General features: G+C 37.3%; 1 protein-coding gene across 3 annotated transcripts; it reads left to right on the top strand.

Moving 5' to 3' along the window:
* Positions 1–2,581: 2,581 nt before the first annotated feature.
* Positions 2,582–22,540, top strand: TRA2B (transformer 2 beta homolog). Of its 3 annotated transcripts, none has more exons than XM_043873913.1 (9): positions 2,582–2,876; positions 13,970–14,103; positions 15,160–15,322; positions 16,343–16,531; positions 18,580–18,695; positions 18,998–19,081; positions 20,272–20,331; positions 21,032–21,105; positions 21,538–22,540. In XM_043873913.1, exons 1-9 carry the CDS (start codon positions 2,841–2,843, stop codon positions 21,546–21,548), a joined length of 867 nt encoding a protein of 288 aa, XP_043729848.1. In that variant the 5' UTR covers positions 2,582–2,840; the 3' UTR covers positions 21,549–22,540. The 3 variants fall into 3 exon arrangements, with proteins under 3 accessions (XP_043729848.1, XP_043729850.1, XP_043729849.1); XM_043873914.1 differs by lacking the exon at positions 2,582–2,876 and adding an exon at positions 8,984–9,159; XM_043873915.1 differs by lacking the exon at positions 13,970–14,103 and having other exon boundaries at positions 2,682–2,876.
* The last annotated feature ends 187 nt before the right edge of the window (positions 22,541–22,727 follow it).

Raw genomic sequence — 22,727 nt, 5'->3', positions numbered from 1 at the left:
GTACCACAGCTTCCTTATCCATTCGTCTGCTGATGGGCATCTAGGTTGCTTCCATGTCCTGGCTATTATAAACAGTGCTGCGATGAACATTGGGGTACACGTGTCTCTTTCAGATCTGGTTTCCTCAGTGTGTATGCCCAGGAGTGGTATTGCTGGGTCATATAGCAGTTCTAATTCCAGTTTTTTAAGAAATCTCCACACTGTTCTCCATAACGGCTGTACTAGTTTGCATTCCCACCAACAGTGTAAGAGGGTTCCCTTTTCTCCACACCCTCTCCAGCATTTATTGCTTGTAGACTTTTGGATAGCAGCCATCCTGACTGGTGTGTAATGGTACCTCATTGTGGTTTTGATTTGCATTTCTCTGATAATGAGTGATGTTGAGCATCTTTTCATGTGTTTGTTAGCCATCTGTATGTCTTCTTTGGAGAAATGTCTGTTTAGTTCTTTGGCCCATTTTTTGATTGGGTAAGGTAATATTTTTGAATTTTTTATAACACGATTTTCTCTTATTAGAACTTGAAATATAGTGTTTAAAGAGATAAAAACTCCACAAAAGGTAAAAACTCCACTAAAGTGTCTAAGATAATTTGCACTTCATCAGATAAGTGAGTTGATGAAACCCTGACAAATGGTGGCAAGAGGAATGGAGAAAAAAAAGATAAATTTAAAAAATATACAAGAAGTAGAATTAATGAGAAGCGTTAACTAATTAAATGAGGGAAAGAGAGAAGAAAGTTTTAGCAGAGATGTTTCTAGGGCATATTATTAAAATGCTTATGCTAATTTTTATAAATCTCTGAAATATCCAGGTAAATATTCCAGTAAGCACCTACAATTTAAACATGGAACTGAAGGAGGGTGGGTGTTGAAGTAAATATAGATTTGGAAGCCATAATCATATAGGTCCCTGACTTAAGCTATGAAAGCAATGAAGTTGACTCTGAAGAGCATGTAAAAAGAGAGGACAATTGTTACCTTGAGTCATCACCAAATCTCTGGATCTCAGGTACCTTAAGTACTGATGCTGTTCCAGATGACTATTTTAAATCAAGCAAGAATCAAATTGCCAATTCTTACAACTCAATAAGAAAAAGTAATAGTGGGCAAATTATCTGAACAGACATTTTCCCAAAGATCTACAAATGGCCAAGAAACACATGAAAAGATACTCAACGTTATTCTTAGGGATAGGCAAATCAAAACCACAATAGCATACCACTTCACATCCACTAGGGTATCTGTAATTAAATGGCAGTTCCTTAAAAAGTTAAACAGCATTACCTTCATGACCCAGCAATTACATTACTAGGTATATTCCCCAAAGAATTGAAAACATGTTCATACAAAAACTTGTATCAGAATGTTCATATTAGCATTATTCATAATAGATAAAAGGTGAAAATCACCCAAAAGTCTACCAACTGATGAATGGATAATTAAATCTGATACATTTATACAATGGAATATTATTCAGCAATAAAAAGGAATGAAATAACTGATGCATGCTACAGCATGGATGAACCTTGAAAACTTTGTTAAAGAAGCCAGTCACAAAAGACTCCATATTACATATGTGATTCCATTTATAGGAAATATTCAGAATATGAAAAACTATAGATAAAGTAGATTTTCGATTCCTTAAAACTAGGAGAATTGGTGGGGGGAAGCTGGAGAGAAGATGAAACGTGACTATTAATGACAGGTTTCTTTTTGGGGAGTGATGAACTGGTTCTAAAACTGTGATGGTTGCACAACTCTGTAAATATAAAAACGACTTGAATTGTACATTTTAAATAAGAGTATTGCATGGTATGTGAATTAAATCTCAAGAAAACTGTTTTAAAAAATCAAATGGCCCTTTATAGGTATCAGAGTACCTCACCAGCCGGGTACACACACACACACACACACACACACACACACACACACACACACACACACACTTTTTTTTTTTTTTTAAGGGAAACAGCAGGCACAGAGAGATGTCTGAACTTCCAAATCTGAGCTCTTTATCATGCTGTTGGGTGATGGCATAATTAATGTTTACTCCGAGACACCACTACAGTTGTACGTTTAACCAAATCAGTTTGCAAATGTATGTCTAACAATTCTCCCTTAACAGACCACTAACTTCCTCGGGTTAGGGATCGTGCTTGATTTCAGTGCATCAGGATGTGGTAACGTGATTTGGTACTTGACAGAGGCTCACATGAATGGATTTCAGGTAGGAATGATCCACAACTGAAGCTACAAAAAACCTAAGTAATGCACGGAACCCTGTATACGAGTATCTGCCCTCTGCAACCAAATAAAGACACAAAAAATGAATAAAGCGGAAGCAAGAAGGATGGGAGGAAAAGGTGGGTATCTCCTCTCTCCATCCCCCACCTTCCACGACGGTTTCCCTGGAAAATTAGAGAAGGCAGTCAGGTGTGGAGGGTGACATCACTAACCCCCGCAGCGACCACCACAGAAGCTACCCACCGCGCTCACTTTCCCGCCTCAAAGAGACTCGGAGATGGGGTTAGCGCGGCGCGAGGGGTGGGGCTTACGTCACATCCGGCTCGGGACGCGCCACAGCTGGAAAGCGAAGGCCTAACGTCGAGGGGCGGAGCCAAGAAAGCGCGCCCTCTGGGAGGGGGTGGGGCCGGGTTAAAGAGCGCCGCGTCACGTCCGGGAGACTTAGAGCCCAAGCGGAGGCGGCGCGGAGCGTTTCGGCTCTCAGCGGATCGGGAACCGGTGTGTAGTGCGAGGCTGCGGCGGAGCCTCTACACTGAAGGCGCGAGAGGTTGGCAGCTTCGATTGAAGCACATCGAGCGGTGACAGCAGTGGAAGTCATGAGCGACAGCGGCGAGCAGAACTACGGCGAGCGGGTAGGTATCGGTGGTGCAGGGGGCGGCTGTGTGGTCCCAGCCTCTTGCATCTCTTTCCAGGCCCATCGGCCTCGGGCCGGGAGACTGGGGCGATTTTGGTTCCGAAGTCTGAGACCGGGAGGGGTGCGAGTCAGGTTAAGAAACCCTGGTAACATTGTCCTTATCCGTGAAGGAGGCCGCAGGCGGGTTTAGGTTGCCCGGTACTCGAAACGGCGGTTTTTTCCGTTATCGGGAGGGAAAGGTTAAAAATGGCCGCTGCGTCCCCTCGGTGGTGGGGGAGGGGAGCGGTATCTCGTTTCGCCGTTGCTCTCCTGCGAAGCCTCGCCGCAGCCATCTTGGGCTGGCGGGCTGGGCGCCCTGCCAGAGGCACAAAATGGCGGAGGCGCCGCGCAACAATTTCCAGGCCGCGGTCGGGGAACGTGGGATGCAAAGAACAGTGTTCTTCAGGGTTTTTGCCCAGCATTTAGGTTAAGACAGGATCATATTTTGGACCCCGAAAAGATGGGAATCTAAGGTGTTCTTGGCTTCTTGAGAGATGGCAAACTAGTCTGACGTAGACTTAAGTTCTGGGCCCGTTAGAGGGGATTGCGCGCGAGCTTTGTGTTCGGCCTAAATGGCGTGATTTTCTTGGATGCCAAAATCGCTCTTAAACCGCAAATAGTTATCGGTAACCAAGTAGACCACGAGGTCGCTGAGGTTTTCTTGCCGATCGAGTAGATCTTTTTTCCACGGGATGGTGAAGGAGAAATTGGCGGGCAACAATTTTTGGCGCCGTTGTTTCCTTTGTTTTGAGCCATACCTATTTTGTGAACCACGAATTGTGTTTGTGCATTTTTTAACGTTTCCACCCCAAAATGTGGAGTTTGGTGAGGACTGGACAAACTAGAAATAATGTTCCCAGGCCTAGAATAAAGCATAATATAAAGCTTGGTTGCGGGTCCGTGAGTACTAAGCCGCAGAAATGTCAGTCTTGATCTTTTGATCACCGTAAATCTATCGAATATTTTCGCAAACTTACGAAACAAATTCTAGGTGATTTCATTAGGGCGTTTTTTGAAAGGAAAAATGTTAGCTGTTGAAATCTTAAGTTTATTGTGTAACTTTGCGGCCAAATCTGGTTAATTTGGTTTGAACCAATCAGTCCTCGCCTTTACCTATCCAGGTGAATGTTGGCTTTTTTATCCTAAAGACGGTTAATTTCCAGTCAGCAGTGTGTGTGTGATTATCGTTTTAAGCTCTTTGGTGAGAAAGCGTGGATCTAGCTCACAAGTTGTTAAAACTGTGGGTTATCGTTTCCGCCAGTTGAAAACTGGAAACTAGGTGTCGGTGTTTGGACTGGAAGGCAAGTGATAATTTCAGTCTTAAGCTATTAAAACAACTATTGGGTCCGTTTTGCATCGTTTTGAGAATAAAAAATGGCTGGTTTCAGTGGAGGACCTCTCAGTTAAATAAACCTGAGTTAAGTTACGTTTGGAAGTTCGTGAGAGAGGAAACAATTGCAGAGATTGAGTCCTGGTTTGAGACAGCTCAAGAGACATTATCGTCCCACTAATAAAGCGTTTGAATTGGTTTTTTTTTTTTTCTGTTAGTAGAATATACATCCTAGTTACCTCACAATCTTGTTACCTAGGGTTATTCAACAAACTTACGGAAGAAGAGAAAATAATAAAGGTACATGTTACAAATGATGTTCTTAAGCGTCTTGGCTTGAAACAGACCTCTGAACTTCGACGATGTGGAGTACTTCCACATTAATTTCTTTGGCCTTTGTTTTGTCTGTAGATTGCTTTCCAGTTGGTTTATTGGATTCTGAAGTGGTTAGACTAGACTTAAAAAACACTTTGGGACTCCCAAAGAATGCTTGGCAAAACCATAAAGCTCAATGAAATAGTTTAAATACAATGCCACAAAAGCATTAGGTAGACCAGTCAGGTCTGATTGGCTAAAAACTTCCTTTTTGGAAGTGCCTGAAAACAGCGGGAAAACTGTTGCGTTTCAGAGTAATGGTCTTGAACTTGGCTGCTATGAATAGCTTATCAAGAGCCTGAAAGATTACTTTCATTCCACTCTAAGCTTTCTGCCATGCGGGAGACCCGGTTCGATCCCTGGGTTGGAAAGATCCCCTAAAGAAGGGACTGGCAACCCACCATGGACAGAGGAGTCTGGCAGGCTACAGTTCATGGGGTTGCAGAGAGTCGGACACGATTTAGCGACTCACATAACACCTAAGTTTTCAGACATTACAAATTATTAGTGTAAATCACTAACACCTAATCTAATCAGCCAGTGATAATGTAATAAAATCTTACCAGCTGAGGTCACTCATCACCACCACCACCTCGTGGCCCTGCCGTCACTTAAAAAGGTTTTTTTTTCCTCCTTTTAGTCCTAACCAGACCGGAGTAGAGGAAGGGAGAGCAATAAATCACCTTCAGTTTGGTTGTTTATAACCTGTTTACTTACTGGGTGAATATTGATTTGTGGCTCTTGTGTTCCCTTATTTTAAATGTGCGGCTAGGGTGCATTCCTGAATTTTTGTGTTTGTTGAACACCTTCGGTTACTGCAGACTGTATCTTTTATCAGTATCGGGATTTTTCATGTCTCGGTTAGTAGATTTAAATTTAAATGTTTCTGGTTAGAGCTGACTTCCCTGATCTGGCCAAACCCAAGTTAAAGTAAGATATTACTTGTTCGAATTCAAGTTTTTTCCAGTAATCCCCCAAAATTTCTCATGTTTTTTTGCAGAGAAGTTGGCAAGCACCTTTGGAAAAAGGTGGTCCTAGATCTGTTATGTCAAGATTTGGGAGAATAACACGATAGGGTCCTGTAGCCAAGTGTAGGGCTGTATGGTAATGGGGAGGGAGGTGATAAATCCTATGGCCTAATTGTGTTCACAGTTTAGGGTGTGGTGAAGTTTGGCCTTCGCACTGGTTTGATGCTCTACCCTCGTAACTGTAACTTCTTTTTATTCTACAATTGGGTCTTGACCTAGAGAAACCAGAAATTAATTAAGGAAGCAGTATTGTATGGACCAAGTCTTTTTAATTTGTCTTGCTGTCAAGATTATGATACATACATACTCTGGTAGAGTATTGCTTAGTTTTACGAAAGTAATGGGTTTACAATGTAGGTATATTACCTTTAGTTTTCTTTGTAGAGATGAATAGCATCTGTGTACCATTCCATCAAACTCCCTTTCATACTCTGCAGTTTCTCCTCTTCTGCTTAATCTTGGGTTGTCTCTTTGAATTTTTAGTACTTTTCAAAACTGAAACATCTCAGTCTTTTTCTTCCCAAAGGGTTGTAGCCATTGCACTAAGTTCCTTAAATAGAGGATTCATGTTGGGTGGGAGGAGATAGTTTTGTTTCAGTTTGAGTCTGGTAAGGCAACAAGTCTCTTGAAACCAAGTTGAAGAATATTTTTGGTGGTTTTAATTAAGAATGATTTGATATTGTGGATATGGTCCGGAATTAGAAGGTGGCACTTTCAAACTGAAAATACAAGTGGTTGCAAGGTAAGTACTGGTTTTGTCGAGATTGAACAGGAACTCAAATGATGAGAGATAATGTTAAATGGAATTTGCTTTGTACAGCCTTTTCCATTCTTTATCTCCAATAAAATCCCAAACCTAAATGATAATATTAATATCATAGTTTTTTTACATTTCACCCAAGAGGACAGGGCTACAGCTGTGTATATCTTTTGAGCCTTAGCATGTGTGTTATATTTATGTTGGTTTTTTTTTTTTAACACATAATTGCTTTATTTCCTCATAAAATACAGTGATGAGGTGGTGGTTGAAGTTGGGGAAATTTAAGTGTTTTGCTTTTTTGAGGGGTTTGGGTCACACAGAACAGAATTAGGTATTGTCATTTAGTCTTTAAGTGGGGGAGGAATTCTTCATTACAGAAAATTAGTTTTCAAATTCTCAAAAGTCTTTGCTTTGAATTGGGTTTTGGAAGTTATATTCTGATTTTTATCAATACGATTGCTGTATATGACAGCATGGATGAAGACTCTTTGCAGTCATTTTTGTGTTTAGTTAATAGACTTAAAAGTAGTAATAAATTCAGAGTCTACTGTTTTTGCAAGGGATCTTTTAAACATGGGGTTAGAGCTGATTTAAGTTTGTCATGATAGTTTTTTCAGAACATATTCTCAATCTTTGAGGATTTTTCTATCCAAACTTCTGGAGAGTTTAGCTGCAGAAAAGTCCTTAATGTTGATATGAGCATTGATCTTTATAGCAGAATCAATGAGTTTTCCTTTGCCAGTCCCAATTTTTAAAATACTACCTAGTCAACCTAATGAGTTTGTACTTAATTAATGTTGTGTAAATTCCAGTTATAACCGCTAGAGTGATTTTAACAAAAATTGTGTTGGTGGTGAGACAAATTTCTGCTTGTTTCTAAGTAGGACTTCTTAATATGTGTTTAACATTAGCCCAATAGTTAGTCTCCTGGTTTTATTAAGTGGCCACCTCAACTTAGCTGAGTTTGAAGAAATCTAATACTTACATTATATACCAGCTTATTTTGTTCTTCAAATATAAAGAAAATTGGGAAGTGGGTAGTGAGATAACAGCAGGAAGGCATTCATATTGAATAATTGTCATATCTAGAGCTTTGGCCTCTATTCAGCATTTTCTGAACCTAAGCCCTGTATATATATTTAAAGTTTAGGAGGCCTTAAAGGAAACCTGCTTGGGCATTCTGATTCCACGATTACAATTGTGTGCTGCCAGTAAACATTTCCCATTACATTTTAGTGATGGATATTAAGAGAAAACAATTACTGTGATTCCCTTAAGTAAAAAGTTTAAAAAAATTTTTTTTCCTGGATTAGATAAGCAATAATTGACTTTGAAAAACTAGACTGAAGGTTATGCTTATCCTCTTAGAAAAGACGACATAACACTTCCTTCATAGCCATGCATGGTTGTCTTTGTGATCAGATAGGTATAAAGGACTTCTTTTTTTTTCCTTCTCCTAAGGAAAGTTTTATTTTCAGGAAAAAACTAGGAGAGGAAATTGACAGTGAAGGATCATAAAGTGTGAAGTACAAGAAAACAAGAATGTTTTAGGAGAGCAATATTTTGTTTAGGATGTTCAATAGACACTTCAACTTACTGATCTTTTAAGTGAAATATAAGTGATATTGAGTCTTTTTAATAATTTCAGGAGGTGAGCTGCGGTTTTATCCACAACATTGCCACCTTTTAAAGTAGGGTTGCTTCTTTGGACTGCAGACGATTTTAATAATCATTGGGGGGCTGGATTTACCAAAAATTCTTTGAAAACACTGCAGTTGAATTGAGTTTGCTCTGCTTCCTTCACAGCTCCTTGCATACAGTAGTTGGTTGACTTGATTTGGTCTTTTTATGCTTTAGTTTTAAGTTAACAAGTTGGGCCATTCATATTATAAAATCTCACTAGGACAACTTTCTAGGGGTGGGTTAAACATTAGTCCAAATTTTCAAATTCCCTGACATTGTTTTTCTACAGGCTACTTTTTCAGTTAAAAAGTGTGACATTAAATACATATTTTGACCTTAGTCACAATTTGTAGACCTCTTCAACCCTGAGCCTTGTCATCATTGTGCAAATGAATTGTCCGTGCTTTTCCTTTCTTGCACTTTTGTATTAATGTGTCATTTTTTGACTAGAGATGTGCTTTTGACACTTAAAATACTTTCTATTGATGAATACAATAAGAAGTGTGAAATGTAATTATAGTTCTTAATGTTAGATGAACAGTAAATGTTCAGTTGCGCACTTCACATTTCAGCTTAAGCATGATAAATCTACATGGAGTAGACAAATGAGATTAACTATATTTTAGAACCAGCAGGAAACTAGTTTCAGATTTTTGAGCTGCGTATTTTAGTTTTTCTAAAAAATCCAAAGCAAGAGGGATTTTTTTTTTTTTTTTCTAGTTTCAGTTTTGGCACTGGCTTTTATCCTGGAGTTTTAAAATATTCTTCATCCTGTTCTTTTTCTATTAAGGTTAATGTTGAAGAAGGAAAATGCGGAAGTCGTCATTTGACAAGTTTTATAAATGAGTATTTGAAGCTCAGGAATAAGTGAAGCTGAAATTTGAAAAAATAAAAGAAAGAATGCATGCTAATTATCAGACCAGAAGTCCCACTTGTAGAATATTGAGCAATTTGTGTGAAGTGGGGAAGATGAAAGAAGTCAGAATTTGAAACGGAAGAATGAAGAAAAGAAATAAAAATGAAGTTAAGATAAGAAGTAATCTGGAATCAGAAAGCACTACGCTAAGTAATTACTAGTCTGTTTATGTGTCCCTGTATATTTTGCTAAACATGCATGCATTATTTGTTTAATAGAAGAAATATATACAGGGTAAAGAAGTGCCTTCCAGGGGAAACGTTTAAATTAGGTAATTCTAATTTTAACTTCTTAGTCAACTGACTGAAATGCAACTTTAAAAAAAATAACCCTTTGTAGTCAAATAGGAGGCAGGAATGAGCTCTCCAATTTGGGTAACAGCCGGCTTCATGTTGTCTCCTGGATTTTTCGTCTCTGACATTGCTGGTCCTGGGGCGTGAGTACTTCCAGAATTGAAGTAGGTGGTCTGTGCCACCCTCTCTGGACTCAATGTACTGACCCCCTATCCTTCAGTACAGATCAGTATAAATAGAATGTTGTAAGTCTGTCAGTTTTCCTAAAGAATGTTGCCAGGATGGTTATAGAACCAAACCCCCAAAATCCATTGGACAGGATAGTTCCTTTTGGCATTTATGGAAAAATTAATTTCTTTTTAGATGGCAATAGTGGAAAACTATGACCACTTAGGCCCTAACTTTTAAGATGTATGTGTGCTAAACTCACAAGATGAGTCTTAATTCTTTTCGTTTAATGCTTATTCCAGCTGAATGACTGGGGTTACTGCTAAAAAGTTGTAGGGGCTTCCCTTAGAATGAGATAGGTCGCATAAGTGAACAGGATACCTAACTCAACAGTGGCAGTAACAGTAAGTGTCTTATTCCCTTTTCTCATTTTCTGCTATTAACAACTTAACTGTTAAAATGGTGTGAGAGATAACAGATCATAAAGTAACTTTGTTTCTGGTTCTCTACTCTTACCACTTACTGTAAAAATAGATCCAAAAGTTCTGTTATTTCCCTTTCTGTATGCTTGTTTTAACGGAATAGAAGAGTCAAATGATTGGTGCAGTATTGTTACTTTCAGTTGGATGGGGAAAGTTCATGTGTCAAAAGTAATACCCAGTAGTAGGCAACCAAGAGATAGCTTCTCCCCTATCGGGAAAACCAAGGCTATCACTTCTCCCTGAAATTAAGATAGCCTAAACTTGGAGAGTTTTTGAACCTTACAACTCTTGGTGCAGTGTCTTAAATGACTTTAGACAGATTCATTTTCTGATACTTCAGGGCCGATTTGTGTCAAATTTGTGCTTTTTCAATTCTGTATCTTGCAAGCAGAAGATTACACCCATCTTCTATCATTTGCCCTGATAATTACTTTGTAGAACTTGCCATATATAAACTAATAACATTAAATTGTTAGTGTTCGTTTTGCATTCTGAGTTACTTACAGATTAGGCTGAGGCAAGTGATGTGAATGGATGTTGTATTTTTATTCAAGCTCATTGATTCTTTTATCAGGAGACCTGAAAAGTCCTTGGGGTCTGAAAGAGAAAGGATCTGTTAGTCATGTAAGGAGAAGCAGCAGTTTGGAGTTTGATTATATGGCAAAAGCTGGAAAGATGTGAAGCAAAAGTAAACATTGATGCTAGTGGACCATCTTATCCATTCAGGTTTTTACCCCTCTTTGGCCAAAAGCATTTTTGAGTCTGAGAGTGCCTCTCTCCACCTCCTGCCTGGGTAGTAGGGGGAAACAGACTTCTTGTCCTGGGGCAAATGTAAGGTACATGCCCTCAGGATGGGTGATAAATGACAGGGTGGGGAGGTGGGGTCAGAGAAGGTGACAGAAAACAAGGTTTCAGGAAAATGACTGTTGAAAAAACCAGATAAGAAGCATAAAACTTGAAATTAAGTCAGTGAGACTTAAATAAGCATCACAAATATGTACGGTGTTTTTAAGAAATGCAGATGCCCAACTCCAGACCTGCTAAAATAAGCTCTAGTTGGGGATCTATTATTAAATGTTTTGTAGGTTTACTACATATCTGTAAGAGCCTTTGTTGAAAATCTACTTTATTGCATCTAGTTTTTAAAATATGTGAGAAACCTAGCAATTGGATGGTTATTCCTACTTCTTTCATCTCTTTCAAAAAATTTTATTAAGATTCTGTCATTCTCGGAATAGGGAGATGCTGGTATTTTGTTGGAAGGCTGAGTTTGTTTTTCCCCGATGTGTTCCCTAATGATTGTATATTAGTACACGACTAAGATTCCGTTTGTAAGAACTTGATTCCCTGTGTGGTTTTCAGGGAATTTTTGGTTGTGTCGCTCATACTAACTTTACATTTATGATCCTTTTTCTTGAGGTATTGGTGTTGAGAGTAGTGCTTCTTTTGGTAGGGTTTTAATTGTGTTAGCATTGAAGAGTTTTGTGAGCCCTGAAAGTGGTCTTTGAATTTTCTTTGTGTTTAGGGGCTTTTCCAGTTGGTTTTACAGATTTAAACATGGACCAAGGTTTAAAGTTAACTTTATGCTTTTAGATTTGGCCTTCTAGACAGTCTAAATATCCTTGCATGTATTTCCAAACCAGCTAATAGCCAACATAATTGCAAAAGGGTTTATTTAACTTGAAGACTATCTCTGATATGAAAGGTAGGAGGTAGAGACTGTTTCTGTGTTAGCCTAACAAGTGTCAGTACAGAAGAAGACTTAGTGTTCTAGTGGTTTCTCCTGTTCCTGGTCTGAGAAATGATTGTTCATAAAATACGTCTGCATACAGCCAATTAGTTTTAGAGGTTGAGTGAAAAGTCTTATAATTTCACAAATACTGTTATTTGTGACCCTTGGTCTGCCAGAAACCTCATTAAAATTTATTCTGAGGCTATAAGGACTTTCTTTTCCTTCTTGGTGAACAGATTGGTAATGCACCTCAGCTTAGAGTAAGGCTTTTCTGTTTTACTGAAGCAAGAGGCTTAAAAGAGGATCTTGACTTTCTACTCTTTTTTTTAGATTCCCTAGACAGACTGGTTTCTGTTAACTATAGTTATTTTATTGGTAATCTTTTAACTCTTATTGTGAGGCACCCATATTCTCTCCCTGCTAGAGCAGATTGTTTTGTTTCCACTAAAGGTCATAATCTTTCCATGAAGTCATCTTTCTAGCATCGGAATAAACAAAGGTGTTAAGAGACCCTCTTTTTACCTTCCACGTTAGCTTTTGCCTGTTGATGTATTGCAGAAACTGTATCCCCAATTTGAGAACCTCTTTATCCAAGGAGAGGAGAATTGTACTTCTAAATGTCCAGAATATTTGCCAGAGAAAGTCAAGGGATTGTTAGTTGGGGTCCTCAAAGCCGTAGTGCCTCTTGATGATAAAAGTAACTATTTTCACCAATACTTAGGGGTGTCATCTTTTACTTTGACTCTCTTTAACTCATGGCAGGAAGGAGAGTAGCCATGTTTCATGCCACTTCACACCATGTTTCATGTGACTTTGGTATTTAGAGTCATCTTGGGTATAGATACCGGAATTCATTTTGCCCACTGAGTTACTCTTATCTTGTTCTAAACTTTAAGCCTTGTTTCTTCTGTGTTGCATGTAACTTTTGTCCTTAAGCATCATAGGAAAGATCTTCCAAATTTTCTGGACTGTGATTTAGATGAATTTCCTACCTTTATCCTTTTAAGAATGGCTGGAGTGTTTTATTCTGAAGGTCTGCCACACAGGGAGGTCTCTTGATAAAAACTTTTGTGCCACTTCAACACTGATTGTTACCCCTACAGCAACTTAGCCATTTTTATTCTGTGTTTGGCAGGAAGATTCATGAGATTAATGCCTTTAAATTTGATGAAGGTGGATAACCTGAAATGTTGTCTTGTTTGATGATACCTTGGTTAGCTGTCAGACTGAGTTAATTGTTGTCTTTTCCACTATTTCTATTTTGGTGTCTTGGCGGAACATTCCTTTAGCTTTTTTCTCTAATTATATGTCTTTGGTTCACCAAACTAGTTATCCTGTTTACCCATTTCTTTGCTAGTTCCTTTTAGAGATTTTGTTTTTGTACAATCTACCTACCAGCTAGTCACAGTTATGATAGGGGAAAGCTTAGGTACAAAGTATGTATCTAGATGTTGTTTTTTACATACAGTTCTGAACTTCTTTTCCTGAACCTAGATTAGGAGCCTGTGATCTAAACTGTTTCCGTTTTAATATGTCCTTTTTGTATGTAACTTTTCTAACTGCTTATTCCCAGTTTCCCATCTATTGGCCCTGGCTCATCTACACTTAGCTAAGGAAAATCTCTGGTACCCTCTTAATTCTTATCTCTGCAGTTCATTCACTGCCTTTCTGCTGTAGCTTCATCTGGTTGCTTTGAGATCCTTAAGGGCTTCCTACAAAGTTGGATGGACAGGGTCTACAGATCTAGTCTCCTTCAAGCTGGTCCTTGCTCTCCAGGTTTCTGTCTTCCTCTGTGACTTGAAACAGTACTGTCCTTGTCTTTTTTCTCCACTCAGCAATAAATAAAAGTTGAAAATAAAGTAAATTTTACAAATCTCACAGGGTTTTTTTTTTAATTGATGGCAGTTTGACTGAAATAATAGGTATGAGGTATAGGTGTCATAGTTAATAAGGTTCTTTCTCACCCTAGTCTTTACGGAGTAACATTCCCAAAACAATCCTTGGGCAGTTCCCTTAACTGCTTGGCTTTGGCACCCATTTTTGAAGAGTGGGGTCAGTTAACTCTTAACCCTGCTCCCCAAGAAAGGTGGAAGTTCAAGTTAATTGGCTTATGTCAATTGGAGCAACGTAACTATTATACCAGGTATATTCAGTTCCTGCCCTTACCTATGTTTTCTTATCTTGGAAGGGGATTGCTTTCCCTCACCATTTATCTCACCACAGCTTATTTGTTTTTAAAGTTGCCCAGAAAGTATACAAATTAAACTTTTGACATCTACATGTAGGAATCCCGTTCTGCTTCCAGAAGTGGAAGTGCTCATGGATCTGGGAAATCTGCAAGGCATACCCCTGCAAGGTCTCGCTCCAAGGAAGATTCCAGGCGTTCCAGATCAAAGTCCAGGTCCAGATCTGAATCTAGGTAAGAAAGACTGTCTTGGGATTTTCTTGTTACTCTTAGCTTTCAAACTGGTGTGTGCTTTTGTAAACTAGGAAGATAGAGAGGGTTAGATCATTTGTTGGCTTATTTAATATTGGTATTAGAAATGAACTTAATTGTTAAGTTCTGGGAGATAGAAGACTAAGTGGCTAAGAGCCTGGGCTTTTGGTGTTAGGGTTCATATCTTACCTCTGTTTTTTTCTGGCTTGGGCAGATTACTTAACCTTTTCAATCTTAACTTCCTTATCTATAAAAGATGAATTATCGATAGTACCAGTTCTTCAGAATTGTTGTGAGGATTCACTGAGTTTACGTGAACTGCTTATTAGTATGGCAAAAAAAAGAGTGCAGAGCATTGGCTTTTAGTAACTGCAATTCTTGATAAATAGGTGTAGTCTAATATGACAGATGTACTATAAAACAAAAAACCTTATTAACACAGCACTTTTTTTTTTTTTTTTTTAATGTTCAAGGGTAGGCTATATATCCTGGTTTGCCCAGGTCAGCCCCAGCTTAATGCCTATTGTCAGGCATAATTAACAGTGCCCCTTTTCTCTCTTACACTGTATTCTTCCTGGTTTAAATGACAGTTCATATGATCACTGTAGTTAAGAGCAACTGGTTGATTTTAAAACACTGCTGGAGAATACTGCTTGTAATGGTGATGTTATCATGAGTGAATAATGGGCATAATGCAAGAAGCTTAAAAATAAAGGATGGTATTGTGAAGGGTAAAGGTGGGCACAAATCAGGCTAGTATGAAATGTTGCATGTTTTATGATTTTTAATAGATACTGTGTTGTTTAATCTCTTAATTATTTAAGAGATGATGGAAGGGAGCTTTAGTTAGTGATGGCTTTGGAACTCTTCCTAGCACAGAAATGACAATATACAAAAGAAAAGTATTGATCCCACTATATACCTGGATTGTGTGTTTTACCTTTTGAAGCTTAACTTTAGAATAAAGTGTTGAAAGAATTAAAAGCCATATCCTACTGTCAGCTATTTAGTCATAACCTTGAAGCCTTTGTCTTTCAGGTCTAGATCCAGAAGAAGTTCTCGGAGGCATTATACAAGGTCACGATCTCGGTCCCGGTCCCATAGACGATCTCGTAGCAGATCTTACAGCAGAGATTATCGAAGACGGCATAGCCACAGTCATTCTCCCATGTCTACTCGCCGGCGTCATGTTGGGAATCGGGTAAGATGAAAACAATCGTTTCTGAAGCAGTGAACACTGTAGGAAACCACTTTATAATTAATGTATAGTATATTCCCCTCTGTTTTTAGTGTTTTCTTTTGTGATTTTAAACTGATACTTCTGATGGTGGAGCTGTAGCATGATTTCTCTCTAGAGCCTTTTCCGTGTTTGGAGACTTTTTTTTTTTTTTAAAAAAAAGATAGCTCCCACATATGGTCTACATTTGAGCTGTTGATCATATTTAAGATACTGTTACATTAACAGCACATCAAATAAAAATTCTCTGCATTACAGTTAATAAAGTTAGATCATGTATCTATGTTCCATACTATTGTTAGAGTTTTCTCGGTTTAATATGCTTTAAAATATGCTCTAATTTTCCCATTTAGTTTTAAGTAAGTTTCTTTCCAGTTTTAAAGCTTTGCTTGTCTTCCATGAGAAGTTACGAATGAGATGGCATTTAGTGTGTTCCTGTTGTGGTTTTTATTGAATAATATACAAGTAGGTCTATAGGGAGTGTATATTTTTGAAGGTGGGGTGGAATTTGACTGTAGTAAATGTATGTGCGAAATAGTGAAACCTTTATGCAAACTCATGGCAACTGGGATGTCAGCAACATTGAGTTCACTATTTATCTTCATTATAATAATTGAAGCTGCTTAATATCTGATTTTTAAAAGTTTGGTACACATCTGTGGTTTCACTTGTATGTATATTTGAACACTTAACAATTTTTCTGTAGAAATCAAGCTGAACATACCTTCTGTATCTCTTTGGCAGGTTAGAGCCTTCTATTGTGTGAGTGGTATATGTTAGTTAATTCACCATTTTGAAGTTTAGACACAGTTCTCTGTGCATACATGCTTGTGCTGGCGTAACATTACTTTTTATTTCATTGTTATCTTTTCATATTAGTGACAGTTTTGGGGGGATTGATATGTGATGCCTTTTTTAAAATTTTTATTTTTTATGTGATGCTTTTTAAAAGTTTTTTTTTTTAATCCATTTTTCTATTTCTAGGCAAATCCTGATCCCAACTGTTGTCTTGGAGTATTTGGATTGAGCTTGTACACTACAGAAAGAGATCTAAGAGAAGTGTTCTCTAAATATGGCCCAATTGCTGATGTATCTATTGTATATGACCAGCAATCTAGACGTTCAAGAGGATTTGCCTTTGTATACTTTGAAAATGTAGATGATGCCAAGGAAGTAAGTAAAAGTCTTATACCTTTGTAAAAAAAAAAAAAAACTGTATATACACACGCTTTCATTTTTACACACACACACAGTCTTATTTTTAACTATTCTTCCTTGGATGACTTTTGCTTTTGTAAGTTGATCAGTCGTGTCAGACTCTTTGCAACCCCATGGACTATGCAGTCCATGGAATTTTCCAGGCCAGAATATTGAAGTGAGTAGCTGCCCTTCTCCAGGGGACCCAGGAATCGAACTGGGGTCTCCTGCATTGCAGATGGATTCTTGACCAGCTGGGGAGCTACCAGGGAAACCCTTTTAGTATCTGTATAGCTTGATCTAAAGGAAATGCCTTCTGGGAATATATAACTAAAGTCCATAATTGGAACTTTAAAAAAAAAAAAAGCAAAACTTCTAATGTGGAAATTTCAAAGATTTGTAGCGTAACAGAAAAGTGACAGTTTGGGTCTAAATTCCAACTCAGTCTCTTCCACCAATTTATTTGAAGTAAATTCAAACACAGTCAGCTGTTTCCAGATGTGTGCCTAGAAGAATATTAATACTCCAGTTTGGGATATTTAATGAGAGTTTACATCAGATTACTTTAAAATGAAAGAAAACATGAAAAAGTGATAAAGCTATGACTCAGGAGAAAGTAACTGGTTTTGAATGTATACTGGCAAGTGATTTTATGTTTTGGATGTTGAGGTAAAACATAGGAAGTAACTTTTTTTGGCCTTGAGGCTTATGGGATCTTAGTTTCCCAACCAGGGATTGAACCTGGGCCACGGCGGTGAAAGCACTAAGTCCTAAACATTGGACCACCAGGGACCTCAAATTTTTTTTTTACAGAGACTAAAGTAAAAATTCGATATGTGACTCCTGGCCCATTGAAGAACTTTGAACTTAAGATACATGGGGATGATAGCTAAAGTCATCTCCAAGGACAGTATAAGGAGGGGAGAATCTTGAGAAACCAATGGCAAGTCATCTGAGGTTAATATGGAGGTTAATAATTTTGAGCTCTAAATAAAATTAAATGAATAGAGTAGGCCCATCTACTAAAGGAAGAATTAAAAGCTGAATGCTAGTGGTTATAATTTAAGAGATTTAAGGAATGCTTTAAGATGTCATTCAACTTCATTTTGGTAATAATTGATGTGAAAAATGTAAATAATATTTGTCCAAGCTTACTTATGGGATCGGCTTTTTGGTATCTCTAGTTTGTGTGTGTGTGCGCGCGCTACAGAACCACATTTCCCTTTTTGAAAGATAGTATATTTTGTATCTAAATCAGTAATGCCAGAAACTGCCTTGAGGCTTAAAACAGTCAAACTAGAAAATAGCATAATTGGAATTAGAAATCTAAATTCTATTTAGGGAGAGAGGTGTTTCTTTAAATTGTGAATAAACTGGTATGTCTTTGGGGTGGGGTATTTTTTTCTTAAAGTACAGTATTTTCATTTTAATGTTAAGGAACTATGTGTGATTCAAGCTTTCATCCCAGTTCTTTGCTTCCATAACAGGGGTCCTCAAATTTGTATAAAGGATTAGACAAAATATTTTGGGCTTTGGGAGCCATAAGAACTCAATGACAGCTTTTCAACCCTGCCATTGTAATGTAAAAGCTGTATAAAATGCAAATTAGTAAGTGGGGTTTTGTTTCAGTAAAACATGGTCACTTAATTTTGAATTTCATTTCTGATGAAATACTACTTTGACCCCCAACACCTGTTTAAATTCTTAGCTCATGGGTCATAGTTTGCCAACTGTGTACTATTTTATAGATCTACAGGTACTGTCAAATCTATAGTCGATACAGTAATTCCAAATATTTCATGGCTTAAGTTGGCTCTCATTGGGTGGCTTTTTTTTTTTTTTTAAATGAACTTTTCTAGGTTAGCTTTTGTAAGTAAAGATTTGATAGGCAGAAAAACCTATTAGTAAACTGTCAGATATAATGCCCTGGCCAACTGAAACATCTAGTTGGGTTTTATTTATAGATAATAGTTAATTTGGGGCTTTGTTCATGATGTATATAACAACTCACATATCTTTTGAAGGCAAAAGAGCGTGCCAATGGAATGGAGCTTGATGGACGTAGGATCAGAGTTGACTTCTCCATAACGAAAAGACCACATACTCCAACACCAGGAATTTACATGGGGAGACCTACCTAGTAAGTTTGTTTTCAAGGTTGTTAAAATATTGACAGTTCACTTTAGGGCACCGGGAGGCTTTTGGCATTTCCAACTGACTAAAACTTAAATTCAGTATAAATATATTCAGTAGAAACATTCAGTTGGTACCATAAATTCTGATGTCATGTAATAGAGCACATCCTACTTGTATCGTAAAGAAATGCCATATATTTGACATTGCTGGGTAATTAAATGATTCTCACCAGACCAGTTTTCCCACACTGGGAACTATTAAGTATTAATGTAGGTAAAACCAAGTTTGTATAAATCTTATTCACAGTGGCAGCTCACGCCGTCGAGATTACTATGACAGAGGATATGATCGAGGCTATGATGATCGGGACTATTACAGCAGATCGTACAGGTATGTTAACCAAAATACAAAGTTTTAAGTTGTTGAAAGACAAATCAGCTCTTCTGGTTTAGTTGCAACATAAAGCAGCACGGTTTTAGCCTTTGATAAAGGTATTTACCTTTACTATTAAATTGGAGATCCAGAGTTTAAACTGGACTCTCTTTTTTGGCCGCAGCTCAAGGCATGCATGCTAAGATGCTTCAGTTGTTTCCAACTCTGTGCAACCCTATGGACTGTAGCCTGCCAGGCTCCTCTGTTCTTGAGATTCTCCAGGCAAGAATACTGAAATAGGTTGCCATGCCTTCCTCTGGGGGGCAACTCAGAGCATGTGGATCTTAAATTCCCCAATTAGGGACCAAACCTGTGCCCCCTACAATGGAGTATTAAACCACTAGACCACCAGGGAAGTCTCTGGATTTTATGGTTTTACTTCTTTTTTTCTTGGTATGTTTATTTTTTATAAGCACCAAGTTGTAAACCAATGGGACAATAAAATTATAGACCATACTTCAGTTCCCCCATGAACTGATTTTAAATACCATTGCTTTATAAAGCAATTTTTTGGTAGCTGAGGAATTGTGTTGAAGGACGAGGCAAATTGATTCTTGGAAAAATCTAAAGAAGTAACTATTTAAGTTTGCTATAACAATGGTAAGATATTTATTATTAATACTAACAATATTGATACATTTTTCAGGGGTTGATAGGGAAATGCTGATGATACTAGGAATACTTTGGAAAGTAAAAATGAAGTAAAGTTCTCTATTTAAGCAACAGCAGGTAATTTAGATCTTGCGTCGTTTGTCAAAATGCAAACTGTGTAGTAAATATTGACCATAACAGTTAATCCATGATACCCTATTTTGGTGTGGTGGTGAGCTGTCTTTTTTTTGCACACTATTCTGTAATTTTTAGAAAGTTGACAGTCCTGACATTTAGCACTGACAGACTTTCTTCAGTGGCATTTTTGTACTGACATGTAAGGGATTGATTGACTTGTGGAGGCTGCAAAGATTAGTCTTAAGAGTACTTACTATGATACTCATTTTAACCACCAGGGAGAGCTCTGTCAGTTTGTAAAGGGGTGGCAAAAGCAACTCTTCATTGCTTAAAGGAAACTAGCTTTCACTTCTGTTTTAATTTTAATGCATGAATTGTGCATTTTGAAAACTTAAAATGTTTATTTTCTGCCTTCACAGAGGTGGAGGTGGAGGAGGAGGAGGTTGGAGAGCTGCTCAAGACAGGGATCAGATATACAGGTATGGCCAGGAAAAGATTTTAAATCTGTACAATAGTAGAATGGCTCACATAAAAAGACATTTGTTATTCATATTTTGATAAATTATAAATGGCATTCACAAAATTTTATAACAAGTTTATAAAAATACTGTAACTGAAGTCAAATGACAATGTACATGGCTTAATTTGTGTTTATAGAAATTGGGCTTGTACTTGTTATCACTCAGTGGTACCATTTTATACCTTAACTTGAGAGATGATGGCATAAACTAAGAATCCATAGTATTTTAATCTTATTTATCCCTAATGGTTTCATTAGCTTTTTATAAACATTTCAGAATAAGCAAATAATTATTCAAGTTTATCTTAACATAAAACTAAATCACTGAAGCACTATGAATGAAATTTTGGGTATTCATTCATAGGGTGTGGTTAAATTAGTGGTAATGATTTTTTTCTTCTCTAACCCAGTTTAAATTTGTTAGGTGTAATGTTAACTAGCAGATGATCAGTGGGTCAGATAGAGCAAGGAATATTCAACCTCTTTGATAGAGGAGTTTTTTGGTACTGATAATGTGCTTCATTCTCAGGACTAAAACAGACCTCACTACTTCAGTGAAGGTCAGCCGAGGGTCTTTTAGTTTTGGAAACTGATAAAGGAACCAGTCACTTTAATATGTGATCTATGGAGTCTTACATGGTCTTGATACTTGTTTACAGAAGACGGTCACCTTCTCCCTACTATAGTCGTGGAGGATACAGATCACGTTCCAGATCTCGATCATACTCACCTCGTAAGTTTTTATTTTGATATAATTTTGATATAATAGTGTGGCTTGCTATGACTTTTGGAAACCACAGCAGATAATGGGTTGATTCAGTTAGTTTTTAACAAGAAAATAGATGAAAACAACCCTTGGATCTTACTCTTGTTGCTAATTAAAATAGTGCATGTGTATTCTCTCACCATTTGTAGCTTTTCTTTTTAGGAATTAAAATTTTTTAAAAGCTTAGAAACATTTTTGAGTGATTTAAAACCTTAGCTTTCAGACTGAGTTAGGTAAAACTCCCAGCTATGAGTTTTATCTAACATTGGTTCTGCACTAGGTGAAGGTTTTCACAACAGAATCTGGTACATAGGAATTTGCTGATGACAGAAAAGTTTAAAATTCTCAACATTAAATGTATGCACTTGAGTATTGAAGTATATTTGTTTTTTTTTCTAGGTCGCTATTAAAGCATGAAGACTTTCTGAAACCTGCCCTACAGTTGGGATATTGTTTGTGGACAATATTTTTTATTGTCTCCTGTTTAAAAAGTGAACAGTGCCTAGTGAAGTTAGGTGACTTTTACACCTTTTATGATGACTACTTTTGGTGGAGTTGAAATGCTGTTTTCATTCTGCATTTGTGTAGTTCGGTGCTTTGTTCAAAGTTAAGTGTTTTCAGAAAAGTATGTTTTGCATGTATTTTTTTACAGTCTAAAATTTTGACTGCTGAGAAGTTTCTATTGTACAGAACTTCATTTAAATGGTTTTTCTACTGAATCCAGGGTATTCTGAAGATCGAAGCCTGTGTGTAAAATGCTACCAAATGGCAAAAAGCAACAATAAAGTTTGGTTTTTACTTTTCTTTCTAACATATCAATGCTTAGCAGAACTGTTCAGATTAGATTGTCAGTAGTAAATTAAAGACAAAAATGCCCGTTTTCCTCCAGTCCATGAAACATACCATACTTAATATACCTGCAATTAAGTAATAAAAATTATGCTCTGTAACTCTATACTGCTAGTGTTAAAAACTAAAGATCTTTCAATACAGCAAATGCTTACTGCTTATATAATGTGAATTTGTCAGCCTTTATGTAATCTGTATTATATATAGCAGGGAATAAGATGAGTTACACAATGTATGCCTTAAAAAGGCTATTTCTTAAAGCTGTTACAAGGGGATAATGGTATTTCAGTTAGTTATCAGCAGTGACAATACATTCCACCACAAATGTACTCTTGTTCTTCTAGCTTTTAAGACTATATGGAAAAACTGGGTGCTTCAGAGTTTTTGAGAAAAAAGAAGGGAACACTACACCTGTGTTGTGGATGATCTGAAGACTTTGCCTGTTCATTTTTTAAATATTACTTTCAGGTCCTTTGCTTACCAAAGGAGGCCCAATTTCACTCAAATGTTTTGAGAACTGTGTTTAAATAAATGCAAATGAAAAGAGTAAAAAGGCTGGTAAAACTCAGTTTATAGAGATTTTGTTTTAACCTTGCTACATAGAGTTCTTTTATAGTTTGTAGTCCCTTATACAGTATTCCTTGGACTAAGATGTATTCTTTCTGTTGTTAAAATTGTTTTAAATAGGTAAATTTTGTACTCCTGGAAAATACATTTAAAGTAAGTAACCAGGTATTGGA

Source organism: Cervus elaphus, chromosome 19, assembly GCF_910594005.1.
Source record: "Cervus elaphus chromosome 19, mCerEla1.1, whole genome shotgun sequence".
Classification (NCBI taxonomy): domain Eukaryota; kingdom Metazoa; phylum Chordata; class Mammalia; order Artiodactyla; family Cervidae; genus Cervus; species Cervus elaphus.
This window is presented reverse-complemented; position numbering and strand designations above follow the sequence as displayed.